The sequence below is a fragment of the Phoca vitulina genome, unplaced genomic scaffold, assembly GCF_004348235.1.
Source record: "Phoca vitulina isolate PV1807 unplaced genomic scaffold, GSC_HSeal_1.0 scaffold11, whole genome shotgun sequence".
Taxonomy (NCBI): Eukaryota; Metazoa; Chordata; class Mammalia; order Carnivora; family Phocidae; genus Phoca; species Phoca vitulina.
Window position 1 is genome coordinate 45,792,786 of NW_022589714.1, and position 17,819 is coordinate 45,810,604.

Sequence of the window (17,819 nt, forward strand, 5' to 3'; positions counted from 1 at the left end):
TGGTGGGTTGTGAGGAAGGAGGGGTCCAGACTTTAGAAATCTAGAAGCAACAGAGAAAGCCTCTTTCCTGGCTGCCTTGCTTTGTACCTCCTAGCCCGGTAGTCAGTGTGTCTGAGCAGGGGTTGAGAGGGTCAAGGACTCTCCTCTCCTCCCCACCCTCACTAAGCAGCCTCCTCGCCCGAGGGGTCCTTCTGCTTTAGCTCTCCTGCCCATGGCAGGAGAGTGAATTTTCTTCTCCAGGCCCGGGTCTCTAAGCAAACCTTACACATTCTACTGCCCCCCCTTTATTTTCCTAACAAAGGCCTTGGACATTGCTGGACCCATGCTTGTGGGAAGCCCACGGGCAGGGCAGAGCCTAGATCTTAATGGAGTAGCTGCTTGGTCAGAGCAAAGGGACAGCCCTGCATTTTCCCCTCTGCCTTGCCTGTGTGTGGAAGATGTCTTGGAGAGAAACCACTCAGAACTGGGGCCTTTCAGGCATGGAAGGTGAGCAGGAAGTGTTAGCAGTTCGGGCAGGGAGCATCTTAGAGATAACGCTGAGTTCAGAGACCTGGGAGAGACACATTTCTTGGGTGCCTGGGCCAGGGTTTGGGATTCAGGAAGGACCAGAGTGTAGAATCACTAATTTGCAGAGCTCGTTTTATGTCCCAGGCTGTCTTCTAAGTACATTACATAAATCAGATCACGTAAGCCTCCAAAAACCCTGTAAGGTGTGGAAAAATTGTCGTTCCCATTTCACGGAAGAGCAAACCGAAACACAGGACGGGGAAAGGGATTTCTCCTAGGTCACACGGCCAGTGAGCAGCAAAACCAGATTTGAACCCAGGAAGCCGGGCCCCAGACTCTGCTCTCTTCACTTCACTATTCGCTGCTTTCTGTGGGAAACCGTAAGATCTGTCTTCAAAGGTAGAATCAGGGGTTCTTAAAGCTTTCTGAAGGCATGCTTTCCCTTGAGAAACTGATGAAAACCATAGCTTCTCCACCCGGAAAATGCCGACATGGACAGACGGACATTTGCATTTGATTTCAGGGTGCCAGAGGCCCACTTAGAGCTGATTAAAAGCCTCAAACCCTGACTCGAATCGGGCAGGTGTTCTTCCCTAACTGGGCCTCATTCTGGCAGCTCTTTGGACGGGACCAGGATGGCCGCTTTCTACAAAGCCGAGGAGGCTGGGGTGGGGGTCCTGGTCCCCGAGAGTTCCCACTGGGGCCCTCAGGGTGGAACAGCTGTGTGAAACCCTGCATCCCAGAAGGTGGTCACGGGACATTGCGCATCTTGGCTGCATGAGCGGGGGTCACGCAGTTTATTGGTGGCATGAACGTTACGCGGTGTTTCAGCAGAAGGAGTGGGGTGGGGACTGTTGTTCTTGGTTTATGTTCACTTGAGTTGGCAATTGTATGTGTTACGAACATGTTTGGTGAGAGAGAAAATAGATCAGTCCGGGCCCCAGCGGGAGAGCGAGTTTCCTTAGTTGGTTTAACTGAAGAGATTTAATGGATTTCTCTCAAAGATATGGGTGAGGTCGAGGAAATCCACACTGGGTAGTGCGGCACCCCCTCTCAGTCCCGGCTTGAAGGGGCAGTGAGAGGAGACAGTACTCTTGTCTGTGAGTGAGAAGTCTGGGCCAGAGTGGGAAGAAATACCCCAACCTCTCTCTCCACCTGTCTCCTATCTGCTCGTGCCTCCCATTGGCCAAACCCAACAGGAACCCACACGGCAAGGGAACCAGGGTGATGGGGTTCAAAGGGGAAAGGGTCCCCTGGAGCGTAGAGCAGGACAGAGAAGGAGCTGGGTGGGGTGGGGGCAGCAGTGGGAGACTCTCCAGCACAGAGAATAAGCCTCATCACCAGCCCCGTGCCCCAGTGCAGGGCAAGAGGCCCATGTCTTGACAGAGGATCCCCCACTCCTGGCCTCCTCGTTGGGCATGGAATGGGAAGACCTTACTTGCCTGACCTGGGTTCTCAATCCCAGCCCTGCAGCGGCCCTTGTCCCAGGGTGGTTTGGCAGGACCACTGCCCACCCGCCCCCGTAAATCTCAACTTCTGTGTGTAGCAGAGCCTCTGGGAGCTGTTTAATTTCGTCCTCAAAGAAGTTTCAAGTCTGCTTTCCCTTTGAGGGTCCCACTGGAACTGATGATATGTAATTACTGCTGCTTAATTGATATTCTTGGGGCTTAGTCATAGAGGTTTTAGGAGCCCTCGGGAGCATCTTTTCTGGCGTGTCAGGAGCTTTTCCCACTGGGTTTTGTTGCCAGGGACAAGACGTGAGCTTTTGAGAAGGTGAATACCCTCATTTCCAGGCTTCGTACTCGTTTGTACTTTCTTTTTCTTTCTCCCCTCCTGGGAGGCTGTTCCAGGCCTTGAGGTCAGGGAGGTCCCCCTCACCTTTCTTTCTGATCGCTCAGCCCCTTCCCCGATTTCACACCATGCCCTAGCTAGTCTGCACTTGCCCCTATAAGCAAGAGTTTTTTAAGGCTGTCTGTATCAGAATCGCTTGGTAAAACAAAGATTTCGGGGTTTTTCTTCAGCTTTGCTAATTAGAGAATCCCTGTGCCCACTCGTGTTTGGTGGCCTATGCCCCAGACCGTGAGCAATGCCATGCTCAGAGCCTGGAGTGTGGACGGAGGAGTTCAGAATGGACCAGAGGGAGGGACAGGCACTTCCAGGGAGCTGGAAGAGTGTTCAGGGCTGGTTCAGCTCCGATGACGGGTGGTCAAGGGTTAACCCACCCTCCCCTTCGCCCCCAAGCAGGATTTGTCATACAGCATTCAGACTGTATGCTTTCGTGGTAATACCTCATCTGTCCAAGTCCGTTCAGGCTTGGAAACTGTAATTCTATGTGGAATGAAATACAGCCAAATTGATTTTTTTTTTTAACATCAGTTAGGTTGTTTCCTATTGTCATTAATAGGGGTATAAATTGGGCCTGACAGAGACTTAGTGGCTCCTTGGATTTTCCAAAATCCAAGTTTTTGGTGTTTTTTTTTTTCTTTGTGATTAGCACAAGTAATGAAGGCTATAAAACATCTTTAGTAAGTCCCTCGGTTGTAGATTTCACAGTTGTTTGTGCCTGGCACACGTTAATTACCCCTTCGGGCTGGAAATTCATCACTGCCTAGCTTGGCTCACTTGCCCCTTTTCCTCTCCAGGAGATCTTGGGGGCCCTTGGAGTCCCGCTCCAAGTCCTGTTTCCAGGGGAACTCCATTTTCTTCTCTGGCAGAGATCATTCTCTAGGGAATTCCTCTCTATTGAAGCTTCAAGTGCCATTTTAAAAGCAGCGCTGTCATCTTCCCTAATGGGTGTTTTCCTTGGAGTCTCTGCTGAGAGTCGGGTGAGGAGAGAGGCGGCCCAAATGCTTTCTCCTTCTGGACTGGGGTGTATCTAAAATTCAGCCAGAGGGATTTTTTAACATGTTTGGGGGGTCAGTACATTGAAGAGGAGGTAGAGCCCTTTCTTAAAAGAGGATTCTCTCACACCTGGGTGTTTACCCAGAATATTCCGCAAGAAAGTCATTAGGAGAAATTTTCCTTTTGTCTGAAGACTAGAGGTGTTAAGAATTAGAGCAGGGGTGCCTGGGTGGCTCAGTCATTAAGCGTCTGTCTTTGGCTCAGGTCGTGATCCCAGTGTCCTGGGATCGAGCCCCGCCCCCGGGTTGGGTTCCCTGCTTCTCCCTCTCCCACTCCCCCTGTTTGTGTTCCCTCTCTCGCTGGCTGTCTCTCTCTCTCTCTCTCTGTCAAATGAATGAATAAAATCTTTAAAAAAAAAAAGAATTAGAGCAGAAGGGGAAAATGCAGGAATTCTCTTGGAACAAGGATGGATTATACATTGTAAGATTGTTACTGAATTTAGGGGATGTAGCAGGAACCCAGTCTTATTCAATTCAATATCTACCCCATTGCCTTGGACACGGTGGGACTTTTATAAATACTTGTGAAGTAAACCTCATCTTTATTTGATTTTCATAGTGCTTGAGGACGTTAGATGAAGTAAAAATATAATGGGCCTTGGATTACACATACCTGCATTTAGGTCCCAGCTCTGCCTAGCTGTGTGACCTTGGGCAAGTTACTTAACCTCTCTGATTCTCAGTTTCTTCACTTGGAAAATGGGTAGTAACTCACGGGGGTTTTGTGAGAATCGAATGAGATAATGATCCACTTGATCTAGTGAGCATTCAGAAGGGGCTCAGTAAATGTTAGTTTTCTTTCTTCCTCCATCAGTGGTTCTCAACTCCAACTGCGCATTAGGATCACCTAGGAAACGGAGAAAACAGTTGTTCCGGCCACACCCATTGAGACTGGGTTTCATTGGTCTGTGATGGGGCTGTGAGCATGGGTATTTTTAAAAAGCTCCTGTTAAAGGATACATTTTTTTAAAAGGTAAAATCATGAATCCCCATGCAAATATAAAATGAACACATGGTAAAGATTTATTTAACTTGTTAATTAAATGAAGGAACCAGTAAGATGTTACAGCTGGTTCAGATGACTCAACGCACATTCTGTTGACCCTTGAACAACACAGGTTTGAACAGCACAGGTCCACTTACAGATTTTTTTCAATAAATACAGTACAGTCTGGTCAATATATTTTCTCTTCTTTATGACTTTCTTAATAACATATTCTTTCTTCTGGTTTACTTTGTTGTAAGAATACAGTATGCCATACATATAACGTACAAAATATTTTTTAATCAACTTTTTGTTGTCGGTAAGTCTTCCGGTCAACAGTAGGCTGGCTATTAGTTAAGTTTTGGGGGAGTCAAAAGTTATACCTGGATTTTCAACGGTGTGTGGAGGTCCGCTCCCCTAACTCTTGCATTGTTCAAGGGTCAGCTGTACATAGGCAATCAGGAATGCTGAAATTAATTTATAAATAGATGCAAAATTGGTCAGTATCGACAAGATAATAATCAAATAATTGCATTCCACTGAGCCAAATGTATTTACATATTTATGGATAAGACTCATTTGCATTACCCTGTGCTTTCTACAATTTCCGAAGTTGTAAAATAGCTCAACCATAATGAAAGGTGCAGATCTCTACGAAGTCAGATGCCTGGACCAGTATGTGAAACGGGACCCCCAGTAATCTGCTTTTGTGTCAATTTCAATCTCTTTCACATTCCCCCCGGGGCTTCTGGTGTGCAGCCAGGGGAGACCCTGTCCTAGAGATTTGTATATAGTGCTGTTGTCACACTGTATTGTAGCAATCGATTATGAGTTGTCCCACCTATGACAGAGAAGTCCTTAGGTGAAGGGTTCATGTTCTATTTGTATTTGTAGCTCAGCACCCAGCACGTTGCCTGGCCTATAATAAGTGCTGAAAAACTGTTTGTTCAATCAGTAATTGAGTTGGATGATACCTCTAAGAAGTAAGCAGGACACGTCGTATTCTCCCATCTTCTGATGAGGAAATTGAAGCTTTCTCCAATCAAGTCCCACAATTAGCTTGTGATAAGCTTGCGACTCAAACCCACTCATCCCTTTCCTCATTCAACCTTACTTCATTCAACCGTTTCTGAGTCCCCACTGCGTACCAGTCACCAGGAGCAGTGACCAGTCTTTGCCCTCGCTAGGGACCTCACATGGAGCACCACGTGGCTTAGAGGGCATGGGCCAGAATGCCTAGGTTGTGACTTGTCCTCAGCAATGATTAGTTGTGTAACCCTCGACAGATGACTTAGCTGTTCTGCGCCTTTGTTTTCCTATCTGTAAAATGGGGAAGCCTACCATAAAAGGATGAAATAGGGTAAACACAGTGCAAAATGTGTTGCACAGTTCCTCATGCTTATAATCATCTGCGACCATGAGCCTGCGAATCTGTTAAACAGTGGCAGGTCCTGGGCTGCAAAAATGAGGAGAGCTCGGATCCTCTGCTGTTCAAGAAGCTCTAGCTAGTGGGGTGGGAAGAGCCTCGGATCATTGTCAGAGGACAGGGTAAGTGCAGCCATAGGGGTGCTGGGTGGATTGTGGGAGCACAGGGGAGGGGTTGGGAGTCAGAGAGCAGGACTTCCGGGGAGCCGGGTCTTCAAGCATTAGCAGTGTTCCCACTTAGGGGACCCACTAGGAGGTCACTGCAAGGGTTGAGGTCAGAAAATGGGGAGCCCTGACCCAGGCCACAGCGGAGGAAGTGGGGGTATGGGGATAGGAGAGAGACTCGGCTGGAGGAACTGATAGGGAGTGAGGGCAAGATGGTGCCAAAGCACGTGCTTTCAGATGACCCCACACTGCCTTGGGTGGGAGGTTCTCTTTGCAGCTTTCTAACTTAATTCAGAGTACAAGTGAGTGCTGGGCTATATCCCAGAGAAGTAGGCCTTGCCCACCCCATAGGAGAGGGGCCCGGGCACTGGCATTTTTCTGGGCTGCAGAGCCCCATTAAGGAGGACTAGTACTCAGGATTAATTTTTTATTTTGGCAATTGCTGCCCAAGTTGAAAAAACATGTTTATGTATTCAGAAATATTCACAATTTATTTAAAATATTTATCATGCACCTGTCTGTCTTATTCACTTTGTAGAGTTGGTATCATGTCTTCCCTTCATGAAGCATAGAGCGCATTGCTTTTACACTCGATCTTTTAGCCCCATGTCCCTTTTTTGAAACAAAATCTTACCAGAAATGTCCAGTGTATTGAATAGATGTAAGGGGAAAAAAAAAAAAAAAAAAACAGATGTAAGAGAGAGCTGTTTTGATGGGACTGATGGCCAGGAACCATGTCCCCACTGCCCTCCTCCACAGCACAGGGAGACCCTGAGATGCTCAGAGCCCTGTGGACTACAGTCAAGCCCAGTGGTTGTCCAAAGGGAGGTCCCCGCACCAGCAGCACATTTTTGAGAGATGCTGATTCTCAGGCCTCACCCTAAATCTATTGAATCAGAACGTCTGGAAGTGAGACCTACAATCGGTATTTTAACAAACCCTCCAAGTGATTCTGATGCCTAGACCTAGGTGTGACTTGCCTTAAGTCATTTGGGGAGTTTGGTGGGATTCAACTATTGAGTGCCTAATGTGTGTAAAATTCTAGAGTATCTGCTGCAGGGGATACCAAGAAGGTTAAGTCCATGTATTAGTTATCTGTTGCTGTGTAACAAATTAGCCCAGAGTTGAGCAACTTAAACAACAGGGTCATGAATCTGGGTGCAGTTTCGTGGGGAACTCGACCTCGGGGTCTCCCATAAGGCTACGGTCAAGGTGTTGGCCAGGGCCTCAGTCATCTCAGGCTTCTGGTGGGGCAGGGTCCACTTGTAAGTTCTCTCAGTAGTTGTTGATAAAATTCAGATTCTTACAGGTGGGTTGGCTGACAGCCTGGCTCCTCACTGGCTCTCCTCCTCCCGGCCCAAGGCTGCCTTTAGTTCCTTGCCACACGGGCCTCTCCGTAGCACAGCTGGCTTCCTCGAAGTGAGCAAGCAAAAGAGAGCGAGAGAGGGTCCGCAAGACAGAAGTCATGGTAGTCTATAAGACAATTTGGGGAGTGGCTTGTGCTCTATTCTGTTCCTTAGTAGTGAGTCATGAAGTCTAGCCACCTTCAAGGGGAGGGGATTACACATGGGCAGGAGGTGGGGATCTTAAAAGATCCCACAATCCCTTCTTCTGCCCTTTCATTTATAATTGTCGCATCAGATAAGTGCACACCTAACTATGGAATCAGTCAGAGAAGGACGGTGGTCATAGCGGGGAGCACAAGTTCAGTGGTGGTTCAGAGGGAAGTAAAACTCTCTAGGTGGAAGAATCGGGAAGACTTCTTGGAGGAGGCAGCATTAACAAAGGATTTTGAAGAAATGGAGGAATGCCACAAGCAGAAAGGGGAAGGCCAAAGTGAAGGGTCTGCTCAAGTATTCAGGTATCAAAACCTTACAACTTGGGTGGAGCCTAGACAGAGGTAGGGAGAATAAAGCTGAGGATGGAGTTAGAGCCCTAGTGGGGATGGTTTCCATTGTTAGATGGGGGAGCTCTCAGCCTGACAGGGGGTAGGGGACAGGGACCAGAAGCATGGCTTCCATTACTACTGGGGCCTGTACTGAGGGGCTCTGAGCCCAGTGCTCTCCCCTACCCCACCAGCCTGGCCCTGAGGTCCACACCCCATTTTCTCTTGTAGTTTGGACGCACCGAAGTCATTGACAACACACTCAATCCCGACTTTGTGCGCAAATTCATTGTGGATTACTTCTTTGAGGAGAAGCAGAACCTCCGTTTCGACCTGTAAGTGGCAGCTGGTACTGGGGATGGGGCTGAGGAACCAGAGATGGGAGGGGGGACTGTAGGACCTGGGGTTGGTAGTAGTTTCTCTTACCAAGGAAGTGGAGGGGTGCCGTGACATTAGAGGGAGCTCAGGTTTGGCCTGGGATAAAAATGACAATTAGCTGAAGTCCAGCCCCACCCTCATCAGGAGATGGAAAAGAGGTGGGGAGAGGGAATAGAGGCTCCCCACCATTTGTCTCCATTAAGTGTGGGAGGGCACTGAGCAAGCCACCTGACTCTGGGGGCTAGGTCTTGGGGGCTACCCGGGAGCCTTTTTCTCCCCAGGTGACGGGGAGGTCCCCATTGACCTCTCTCTCTGTCAGAGCTTATTCTGGGAGAGGATGCCCTCCAGGTTCCCCTCTTGCAGAGGTAACCTGACTGATGGGGCCCAGGGCATGTGCGTTTGTCTCACAAAGGTGCGGAGTGCCCCTCCACTGAGGTTAAAGATGATGATGGGATTTCAGTCTGGTGAGCAGGTGGGGGAACCTTGTTTTGTTGTTTTTCCAAGGCATGGGATGGTTAGAAAGCACTGTATCCCAGAGAATTGTGGACAGAGTGGGCCAAGAGGGGGCTGGGGGCTTGCAGGAGCAGAGGAAAAAATGCAGTGGAAGGACATGACTTTGGAGGGACCGATGGAGGACTTGCAGCCCATTGTAGAGAAGTCACCATTTTGGGACATTTTGGAGAGAGAAAGTGCTAGAGCAGGGGTAGAGTAAAAGTGACTGCCCCTCAGCAGGAGGCATTTGGGCCTGGATGGCCAGTTGGGGTGGGGTGGAGAGGGTGATGCTGGACAAAGGGCTGCAGGTGCGGCTCCAGGTGAGCAGGCTCCAGGTAAAGGGAGGGGCCCAGGTGCAGGTGGAGTGACGTTCTTGAGTGACGAGGCCCAAGGTCAGGCTGGGCAGGCCTGGGCAAGGTGAAACCATCAGGGAAGGTCAAAGGCCAGGTATTGAGCTCCAAGGGCACCTCGCCTTAGCTGGGAAGATGGGAGAACAGGCAGTGAAGGGCAAGGTGGCTCAGCCACCTGATAACCAGCCACCATTGCCGAGCAAGTTTATTTTATTTTTTTGGTCTTTAATGAGCTATAACATATACATGGTGAAGTACACAAATCTTCAGAGTCCCTCCCATGATGCATTTTTATATCTGTTTACCCTCATGTAACCATCACCCGGATCAAGAGACAGAATATGTCCGGCACCCCACAAGGCTCCCATGGTGGGCCTCCTAGCCGTTACTCCCAGAAATATCCTGCTGTGTCAGAGCCTGTATTTTGGGGTGTAGGGGTCCTGACTCAGCTCAAGGACCCCAGCAGTTCTGGGCAGGATGCCCCAGCTGTCTTTACCATCTCTGTGTGTTCCCTGCAGATACGACGTTGATTCGAAGAGCCCTGATTTATCCAAACACGTAAGTTCTGCCATGACTGCCCAGAGATTCTGAAACTCTCTTCAAATGGCAGAGTCTGGGTCAGCCTCAGGCTTCACTGTGACACGGACCGTGTGTCTGATGCTGCTTCTGGTCATTTCCGAGCCCGCCCACTTCTAGCCATGGGGTGATGGGAGAGGTGGGGTGGCTGTGGGCAGAGTGGGGGACACTGATGTTTTCTGTACCTTGGGCATGCAGGATTTCCTGGGCCAGGCCTTCTGTACCCTTGGAGAGATCGTGGGGTCCCCTGGGAGCCGCCTGGAGAAGCCCCTCACGTAAGTATAGACGGGAGTGGAGCCTGTCTGGGTTGCTTCCCCAGGGATGGGCCAACCTCCCGCCCACCCTTAGCTCAGGGTAGGGGAGGAGCAATCCGCCACGCATGCGGGGTGATTAGGAATAAGGAGACCCCGTGGGCCCTGCCCTTGCAGGGCCGCTAACCCAGTTAACTTGGAGGGACCCAGGTTTGGTTATTAGAGCCTCACGTTCCTGGGACGGCCAGGGGCACTATCTAGCCCACCCCTACCTCCCACCCTTGCCAATGTATAGGGGAAGGAATCGAAGCCCAGAGAGGGGAAAGTGACTTGCCCAAGGCCACACGGCTAAGAAGTGGGAGAGCTGGGATTTGAATTCAGGGTTCTCCTCACATAGCATATCCCTCAGATTGTTCACCCCTTGCTGTAGGCCAGAGGTGGGTATGGTGAGGCGCTCCTCATCTCACCCTGCCCCTCCGACCATCTGCATTATAGGGCTGTAAGTGGTTTTAGGGGAAAGCTATTCCTCTGGGCAGGCTCTGGGATGAGGAATCCCAAGGCTTCTTACAGTGGAGCCTGCGGGCGGCTGTAGGCACCGGCCAGGCCTGGCTGGGTAGCAGGGGTGCCCTCTCTTGTCCCTATTTCTCAGGGAGCCCCAGGGGCAGAACCCAGACAAGAGGAGCCTGCAGACTGGGACAAGCGCCCCGGCCACGTGGCAGGGTGGGCGGGAAGGGGAGAGCAGGCCAGGCTGGGCCTCAGCCCCGTGCTTGCTTCTGCCAAATTCACACTGGATGCTGTCCCTCACCATGATGGAGAAGTGCTGAATGTGTTACTGTCGGGGAGGGGGGTCTCTCTCCCAGGCCCTTGTCTCTGACCCCCACTAACTGTATGGTAACTTCTGAGCCCCCAGAGGGCCCTCTCTGTCCCTGAAAAGGTCTCCTTGTCTGGGTTCACAGAGAATAATGATATAAACTATCATTTATTGAAAATAGGGAACAAACCCAGGTTTGGAGGGCTCTGACATTTATGGAATTTGGGGTCCTCAGAGTGAGTGTGTGTGTCTGCTCCTCTCAGCTCCCAACTGCCTGGGTCAAAAGCCTGCTTGTCATTTGGGTCTCTTTCCTCCCTGCTGTCACCCGGCCCACCTTTGGGGGACAGGCACACCTGCTTGGGGGGTGGATTGAGGAAGACCTCCGCAGGAGACAGCTGGGGAGGCGAGCCTTGGGGAAGGCAAGCGGGATCTTGGAGACAATGGGTTGGTGAAGGAGGGGGACCTGTTTCCCCCACCGAAAATGTCACGTGTCTCAGTCTCCCGGCTAGCCCCGTGCACAACAGTTCCCTTTCACTGGGCGTCTCTTCTGGGCCAGACCGCCATCGGCATCTCTGATCTCATGGGATTCTCTCAGCAGTCTCCGCATTTCACAGTCCAGCCACTGAGGCTTGCAGAGGTAGAGCATGGTTCTCAAAGCACAGCAGCCTTCGGCATCATTGGAGGGCTTGTTAAAGCACAGATTACTGGGCTCAAACCACCCGCCCCTTAGTCTGGTGTGGGGCTTGCGAACTTACATTTCTAACACATTCCCAGGGATGCTGACGGTGCACACTTTGAGAACCCCTGAGGTAGAGTCACCCAGCACTTCACAACAAGGTTTGGAAGACCTCTCCTTCCTCTGGCCTGCAGCTCTTGGTCCTGTTTTGATGTTTGATCCAGAATAGATACCTGTCTCCAAGAATTCTGATGCCAAGTGCTATGGCCTCTCAGGACGGGGGTGCTTGACTCAGGGCACGCTCTCTCTGCCTCTCTCTCTACAGGATAGGAGCATTCAGCCTGAATTCCAGGACAGGCAAACCCATGCCAGCAGTATCCAACGGGTAGGTCAGCAGACGTCTCTGGCCCTGGAGTCCTCAGACATCCAGCCGGCTCTGCAGAGGGGGCTTCAGAGTCTAGGCCCGGTCTCTGCTCCCACCACTGTGCCTTCAGCCCTGGTTGGTTGGGGGGGCGGGGGAAAGAGGGCCACTCTGCAGCCGGCCCCTCCCCCACCTGGCTGGAGCTCCAGCATCCCCAACCCCAGTGGCTCATGGGACTTCGGGGAGCAGGGTGGGGAGCAGAGGTGGGGGCTGCTTCCAGTGGTCAGCAGGGGCTGGACACTTGCCCTTCCTCTCTCCCTGGCCTGGTTTCTTCTGCCTCCTACCCCTCGCCTTTCTCCCCTCCCTCTTTCCCTCCCTTCTGTTTATCTCCTTATCCCACTTCCCCTCCACTGCTTGCACTGCTGGATGTCAGCCTGCTCGTGGAGTAGATTCTGCTCAATCCTCACTTTTTGTATTTGCTCGCCGGCTGTGCTGGGCCCCCCTCACTCCCCTGGCCTCCACCCTGACCGTCTGCTTTTGGCCAGCTTCATGCAACTATATGCAACAAAGACAGCGCCCACCCCCCCTCCCCCCCCGCCCACCACTCATTCCCTCTCCTCCTCTCCCGGTTGGAGAGAGGGCCTTCACCTGAGGGTGTGGGGTGGGGCAGGATAGGGAATATCTGCCACCCCGGTGACCAGCCTGGAGGTGCGTCACACTGATGAACATTTTGGCTGAGTAAGCAAACCTCCCCCGGCCTTGCTGAGAGCTCCTAGGAGCTGGGGTCCCAGCAGCCGGACTGGCTACTGGAGCCGCTGGATATGGGAAAGGGGCCTCTGGGGGCCCTGGGTGCTCACAGCCCAGGCAGGGTGTGGATGCTGATTTACACCGAGAGTATGGAAGCAGCAGTCAGATAGGGAGCTGGAGTCAGGGGGAGAAGCAGAGAGCGAGGGCCAGAAAGGCAAAGGGAGAGAAAAAGGAAGGCCCTGAGCAGGTGGGAGCCAGTTCGGTCTGGAGGGGAGGGAAGGGAAGACGGGAAATCAGAGAAGGGCCCAGAGGCAGAAGGAGGAACAGATGGAGAAACACGGGCGGAGGAGGCTGGTGTGAGGATTCTGTCTCTTGGTCAGACAAATCATATCTTTACACCCAGGGGGGGCCAGACCAGGGCTGGGGCACCCTGCTCAGCTGCCCATGTCTAGGGGCGCAAGCTGGCAGGGGAACCTCCAGATGTAGCCCCTGCTCTACTCTCCTGATGTGGAGAGACCTGGGCTGTCTCAGCCTCTGGGGCCGGCTCCCCTGCCTCCTCTACTTGAGAGCCTCTCCCTCCAAAAGCTGGCACTGGGGAGAGCTCCATCAGTGGTTCTCAAAGTGTGTTCTGCAGACAGCATGCTGGGAGCCTTGAGGCTGGCCTGAGGTGTGGGGCTGGATTTTAGCAGCTTGGTGAAATTGCGAAGGAAAGGCAGGGAGGGAAATGATGCTCCTTGGGGGCCTTTTTGTGCCATGCGCTGTGTGTGCACATCCTGACTAATGGAGCCTACAAACACACTCGTTCTATGGGTGAGGAAACCGGGGCTCAGAGGGGTACAATCATGAGTCCCAAGTTAAGCAGCTGCTGGACAACATGACATTTTTTTCTCTTTCCCAGTGGCCCCTGGCCGCACTGGGGACCCCCAACTCCGGGTTCATCCCAAACACTGGAGTGGGATGGGCTGCTGCTTGGGGGAGGGGGCCCTCCTGACCCAGGGAAGAGGTGGTCCAGATTCCCTGGGAGAAGCCCCACCTTGGGAACTTGACCTCCTGGAGGGGTTCTTGGGTGGGCCGACTTCATGTCCTGGTTGTCCACCTCACTGAGGAGCTGCATGAATGGCCAGGATCTCTCTTCTCTGGAGAGACCCCAGCCAAGGAGTTTAAGGGGAGGTAGCCGTGGGAGAGAGCCTGGACAAGCTGCCACCAGGAGGATACCAGCCCTTCTGCTTAACTCCCTCCTGCGGCTTGCTCTCCCACCCATGATAAATCAGAGCGGCTCAGAGCTGAAATGTTCCAGGACTCTGGGGGTCAGCTGGGTGCGGGGTGGGGTGGCTGGCCCACGAGGTCTTTTGCCCACAGAAGTGGTCTTTGGATGGAAAGTTTGAGAACCACTGGTCTGGAAGCCTCCGGGTGAGTCTGGATGCTTTTCCGCTTCTAGGACTTTCATTGCAGACACTACCCTTCCTGGCGGGCTCTTGGGGAGCAGGGGGCGGGGCAGCTCCAGGCCTGGGGGGCCTGGCCCAGGAAGCAGTGCCCTAGGCCACACTGCCACAAGTATTTCAGGAGACTCTGTCTTCTCAGGGGCTCTGGGCAGATCTGCTGGATGGGGAGGGGGGAGGATGAGGAGGGCCGATTCAGGGAGTGTGCAGCTTGTGTCTGTCTTTGTCTGGCTCTCCATTCTTTCATCTTCTCCTCTCCCAGTGGTGTCCCAGGGAAGAAATGTGGCACCGTCATCCTGTCCGCCGAGGAGCTGAGCAACTGTAGGGTGAGTGGCAGGGAGACACTAGGACAGGACCTGGTGGGGGTGGGGGTGGAGCAGTGACAGAGGGCAGGCTGCTGTCCCTGTGTCCCCCAGGGCCATGTGCGTCCTTGGAGGGAATCTGGGGAAGACAGGGCTCCCCAGTTTCACCTGGCTGTCCTAGAATTCTGTAACATCAGAGCCAGAATGTTGTCTCCTTTTACAGCTGAGCCGACTGAGGCGCAGAAGGGACGGAACACGCCCACAATGAGCGGCAGAGCCGGCTGGGCCCTGGTCCCCTGCCTTCCGGGCTAGGGCTCCTCCATTCCCCGTCATGGTCCCCTCTCCCCAGACCAAGACTGCTTTGGCTCCAGCCCTGGCAGCAGAGGGGCTTTTTCAGTCGTGAGCCTGGGTGCTTGGCAGTTAGTTGTCATGTTTCACTTTTAGCTCAGGAGTAGGGTGACACCCTGCATGGGATTGAGGGAGTGAGGACGCGTGGTTGGGGTGTGCATGTTGCGAAGCCAGAGGCTGCAATCCCACGCAGCCCTTGGTTTTGCTTCTTCTGTGGGACTGTGGAGAAGCAGGACATGGGGACAGCGGAAAGGGTAGCTGCGCACACCGAGGAGGGGCTCGGGGGACCCGGTGGCTAATAATAACGATGAAACACAGTAATGATGACAGTTATTATTTGTCGAGGGGTGGGCATTTTGGGTAAGTTGTCACTACTCCCGACAATAATCCGAAGAGGTAGGTACTGTTGTTATTCCCATTTTATGAATAAGGAAATTGAGGCTCAGAGAAGCTAAGCCATCTGTTCAAAGACAATAAGTCGTAGAGTCATGGTTCTAAACCAGGTCAACCCGATTCCAAAACCTTCTAAAATCGGGGCTCAACCGGATTCTAAAACCTTCTAAAACCGGGGCTCATGCCCAGGCCTGCATGCCTCTTAGGTTAATTAGGAGCCACAGGTAGGAGTGGGTGGGTCCTGGGGAGAGAAGGACGAGGTAGCCAGAGTATGAACACAGGACCAAGCCTAGGGTAACCTGGGAACCCAAATTCACATGGGGCTCAGGTAAGAGGGCCTAGGAGGGAGGAGGAGAAACAAGATCTTCTGACCTTCCTGGGAAGTCAGTGCAACTGTGGTTATGTTAGCTATAAATACTTGCCATATTAGAAAATAAAGTCAATAAATTAAAAATATGTATATTAATTCATTAAAAAATGACAACAGTTTAACCCATTACAGGATAACATAAATAACAACTTTTTTGAAAAATAACTGTATTTTCCAAAACAAAAGTCATTTATTTAGTGAGAAGAGTGGCCTTGTTTTGCAAGGCCTTGTTTTTGTAAATTTCTTTAATGTCAGGCTGAACAGAAGAGTCTCATATCTGCTTCTGCAGTCAATCTGTTGTGATATCACTGTTGGGTAACTTCTAGAAAACTCCATGTCTTATTGACATTATTATGAAAATAGCTTTGGCCTCACGGACCACCCCTTGAGGGTCCCTGGTCCATGCTTTGAGAACTGCTGCTATGGGGGTATAAATTGTTAGCCAAGATTAATTGAGCAATTATGCTGAGCCACACATTGTGCTTAAGGGTTTACATGCGTCGACTGATTTATCTGTATTATTATAATATATGATGTAAGACTGTAGGTAGTATGAGGTATTATCGTTACCTGATATCTTACGGTTTTTATTTTATGGGGAGGTTAAATGACCTGCCCAAGGTCACATAGCCCCTGGGTAGAAGAGATTTGAACCCAGGCAGTCTGGTTCTAGTGCCAGGGTCTTTAACTGCCGGGCGGTGGGGTCCCCAACTCGGGGGCTTCCAGTGGGAGAATAAGACACAGAATTGCAGTATAGCGATGACCACATCAGCTTATACACAAGTATTCATTCTTCTGGCTTCTCTGTCTGTTTACCTAGGTGGGTCTGGAGGAACTTGACAGCAGGGCTACACCCGAGGGCTTGGTGCGCTGTAGGCGCTCTGGGAAATCTCTCGGGAATCTGTGACTGAATGATTGACCAAATGTTTAGCAGCAGATGATGATGATGGAAACTCTTATAAGTGTATATGCTGACCATCTGGAAGTTCCTGGGGTTCAGACAAGGGAGAGGGAACCCAGCTGACATTATAGTAGAGCTATTTAAGCTCCCTGAGCCTCAGTTTCTCCACCTGTATGTTGGGGCTGATAGGGGTGCCTGTGGTGAGGATTGAAGGAGTTCGTGGAGGTGGCTGGGCCAACAGGTGCCTGGGGAAAGATGGAATCTGCATTCCTTGAAGCCTAATGTGGGGTTGCTCCCCCGGCTTCTAGCTCAGCTAGTGACTTCCTCCCTAGTTGCTAATTAAATCGGGTAATAGAAGCTAACATGCTTAGGGAATTCTAAAGCTCCAGACAATGCTGGGTGCTGTCCTTGGTCTGGTTTTCCCAGATTGGCAAAACAGTCCGTATTTAGTATTTATTAGGCGTCCCCCCCCCTTGTTCCTCCTTCCCCATCCCCCCCTCCCCTCCTTCATCCAGGGGTGGTAGCGGTTTTCCTTGATCTAAGCTGTTCCAAGGCAAGGAGGTGGGGGGTGGGCTCCCTTCCTTCCTCTTGAGATTGTCAGCTCCTTTTCTTTTGGGGCATCTTTGGATGCGTTCTGTCTTTCCCTAGAATACTTGCAAGGAAAAGAGACTAATTCCCAGCATCTGGCTGAATGAAAATAATTACATCTGAACTGCTTTGCTTCTGTGTTCCAGCTCTGCGTTCAGTGGGAGGATCAAAGGAAGAGGGTGGAGTCTAAGGGGTGGTTTGTTTTTTTTTTTCTTTCCCTTACCAGAGCAGGGCTTTCTGCTCAAGTGAATGCATTCTGCCTAAGTAGACAAACCCTCCCTCCATCCACAGTTACCGTGTGGGCGGTTGGGGACGAGCGAAGGACCGGAGTGGACTCCCGTGGGTCGCCAGCACGCTTCGATAGGTTATGCAAAAAGCCTTGCTCATCGAGATTTTAAATACCAAGAAAGTTGCAACAATCAGAATTTGATCCAAAATATTATTCAGTGATACTTGATGTTGACAATGATGAGCTTAAGCTCCTGAAGGGCCTCTGAGTCATCAAAGATTTAATTATGTTCAGCAGTAAAACCGTCATTATTCCCTGTCATACTGACCAACATTTGCATAGTCCGCACAGTTGGCCCGAGCCCCTGTGTTCACAGTCTATTTGATCCTCACCACAGGGCTGGGAGATGGGGAGGGGTGAGTGCCCCCAGCCCACAGATGCAGAGAGGTTGAAGTGCCAGCCTCAGATGGCTGAGCTGTGGACTCCTAATCCTCAGAGAGTACTTCCCTCACCCACAGTGAAGCCATAAGCTTTACGGTACATGGAAGAGCCGTGGGCTTTGTGATCTTTGTGGGGCAGGAACCTTCAGTGGCCGTGGTGAGTGGCTGGGCTTCTAGAGAGTTCCTGGCCAGATAGTGCATCTTCACTGCCTCCCAGTCAGGTCCCTATATACACTGGCAAGAAGGCAGCTCACCTCTCACAAGCCAGGGGAGTCAAAGCTTTTCACTTGTAGCTGCCCC

The 17,819-nt window shown here is 51.5% G+C and overlaps 1 protein-coding gene across 2 annotated transcripts in view; it reads left to right on the top strand.

Moving 5' to 3' along the window:
* The window catches only part of CPNE5 (copine 5), an 88,654-nt gene that overhangs the window by 28,510 nt on the left and 42,325 nt on the right, over window positions 1-17,819 (top strand). The window contains exons 4-9 of one of the 2 annotated variants that reach the window (XM_032409919.1): window positions 8,099-8,202; window positions 9,606-9,645; window positions 9,862-9,938; window positions 11,727-11,786; window positions 13,869-13,919; window positions 14,211-14,274. In XM_032409919.1, the coding sequence (XP_032265810.1) occupies window positions 8,099-8,202; window positions 9,606-9,645; window positions 9,862-9,938; window positions 11,727-11,786; window positions 13,869-13,919; window positions 14,211-14,274 (396 nt within the window). The remainder of the gene's footprint in view (window positions 1-8,098; window positions 8,203-9,605; window positions 9,646-9,861; window positions 9,939-11,726; window positions 11,787-13,868; window positions 13,920-14,210; window positions 14,275-17,819) is intronic. The other variant, XM_032409920.1, reaches the window with a different exon arrangement.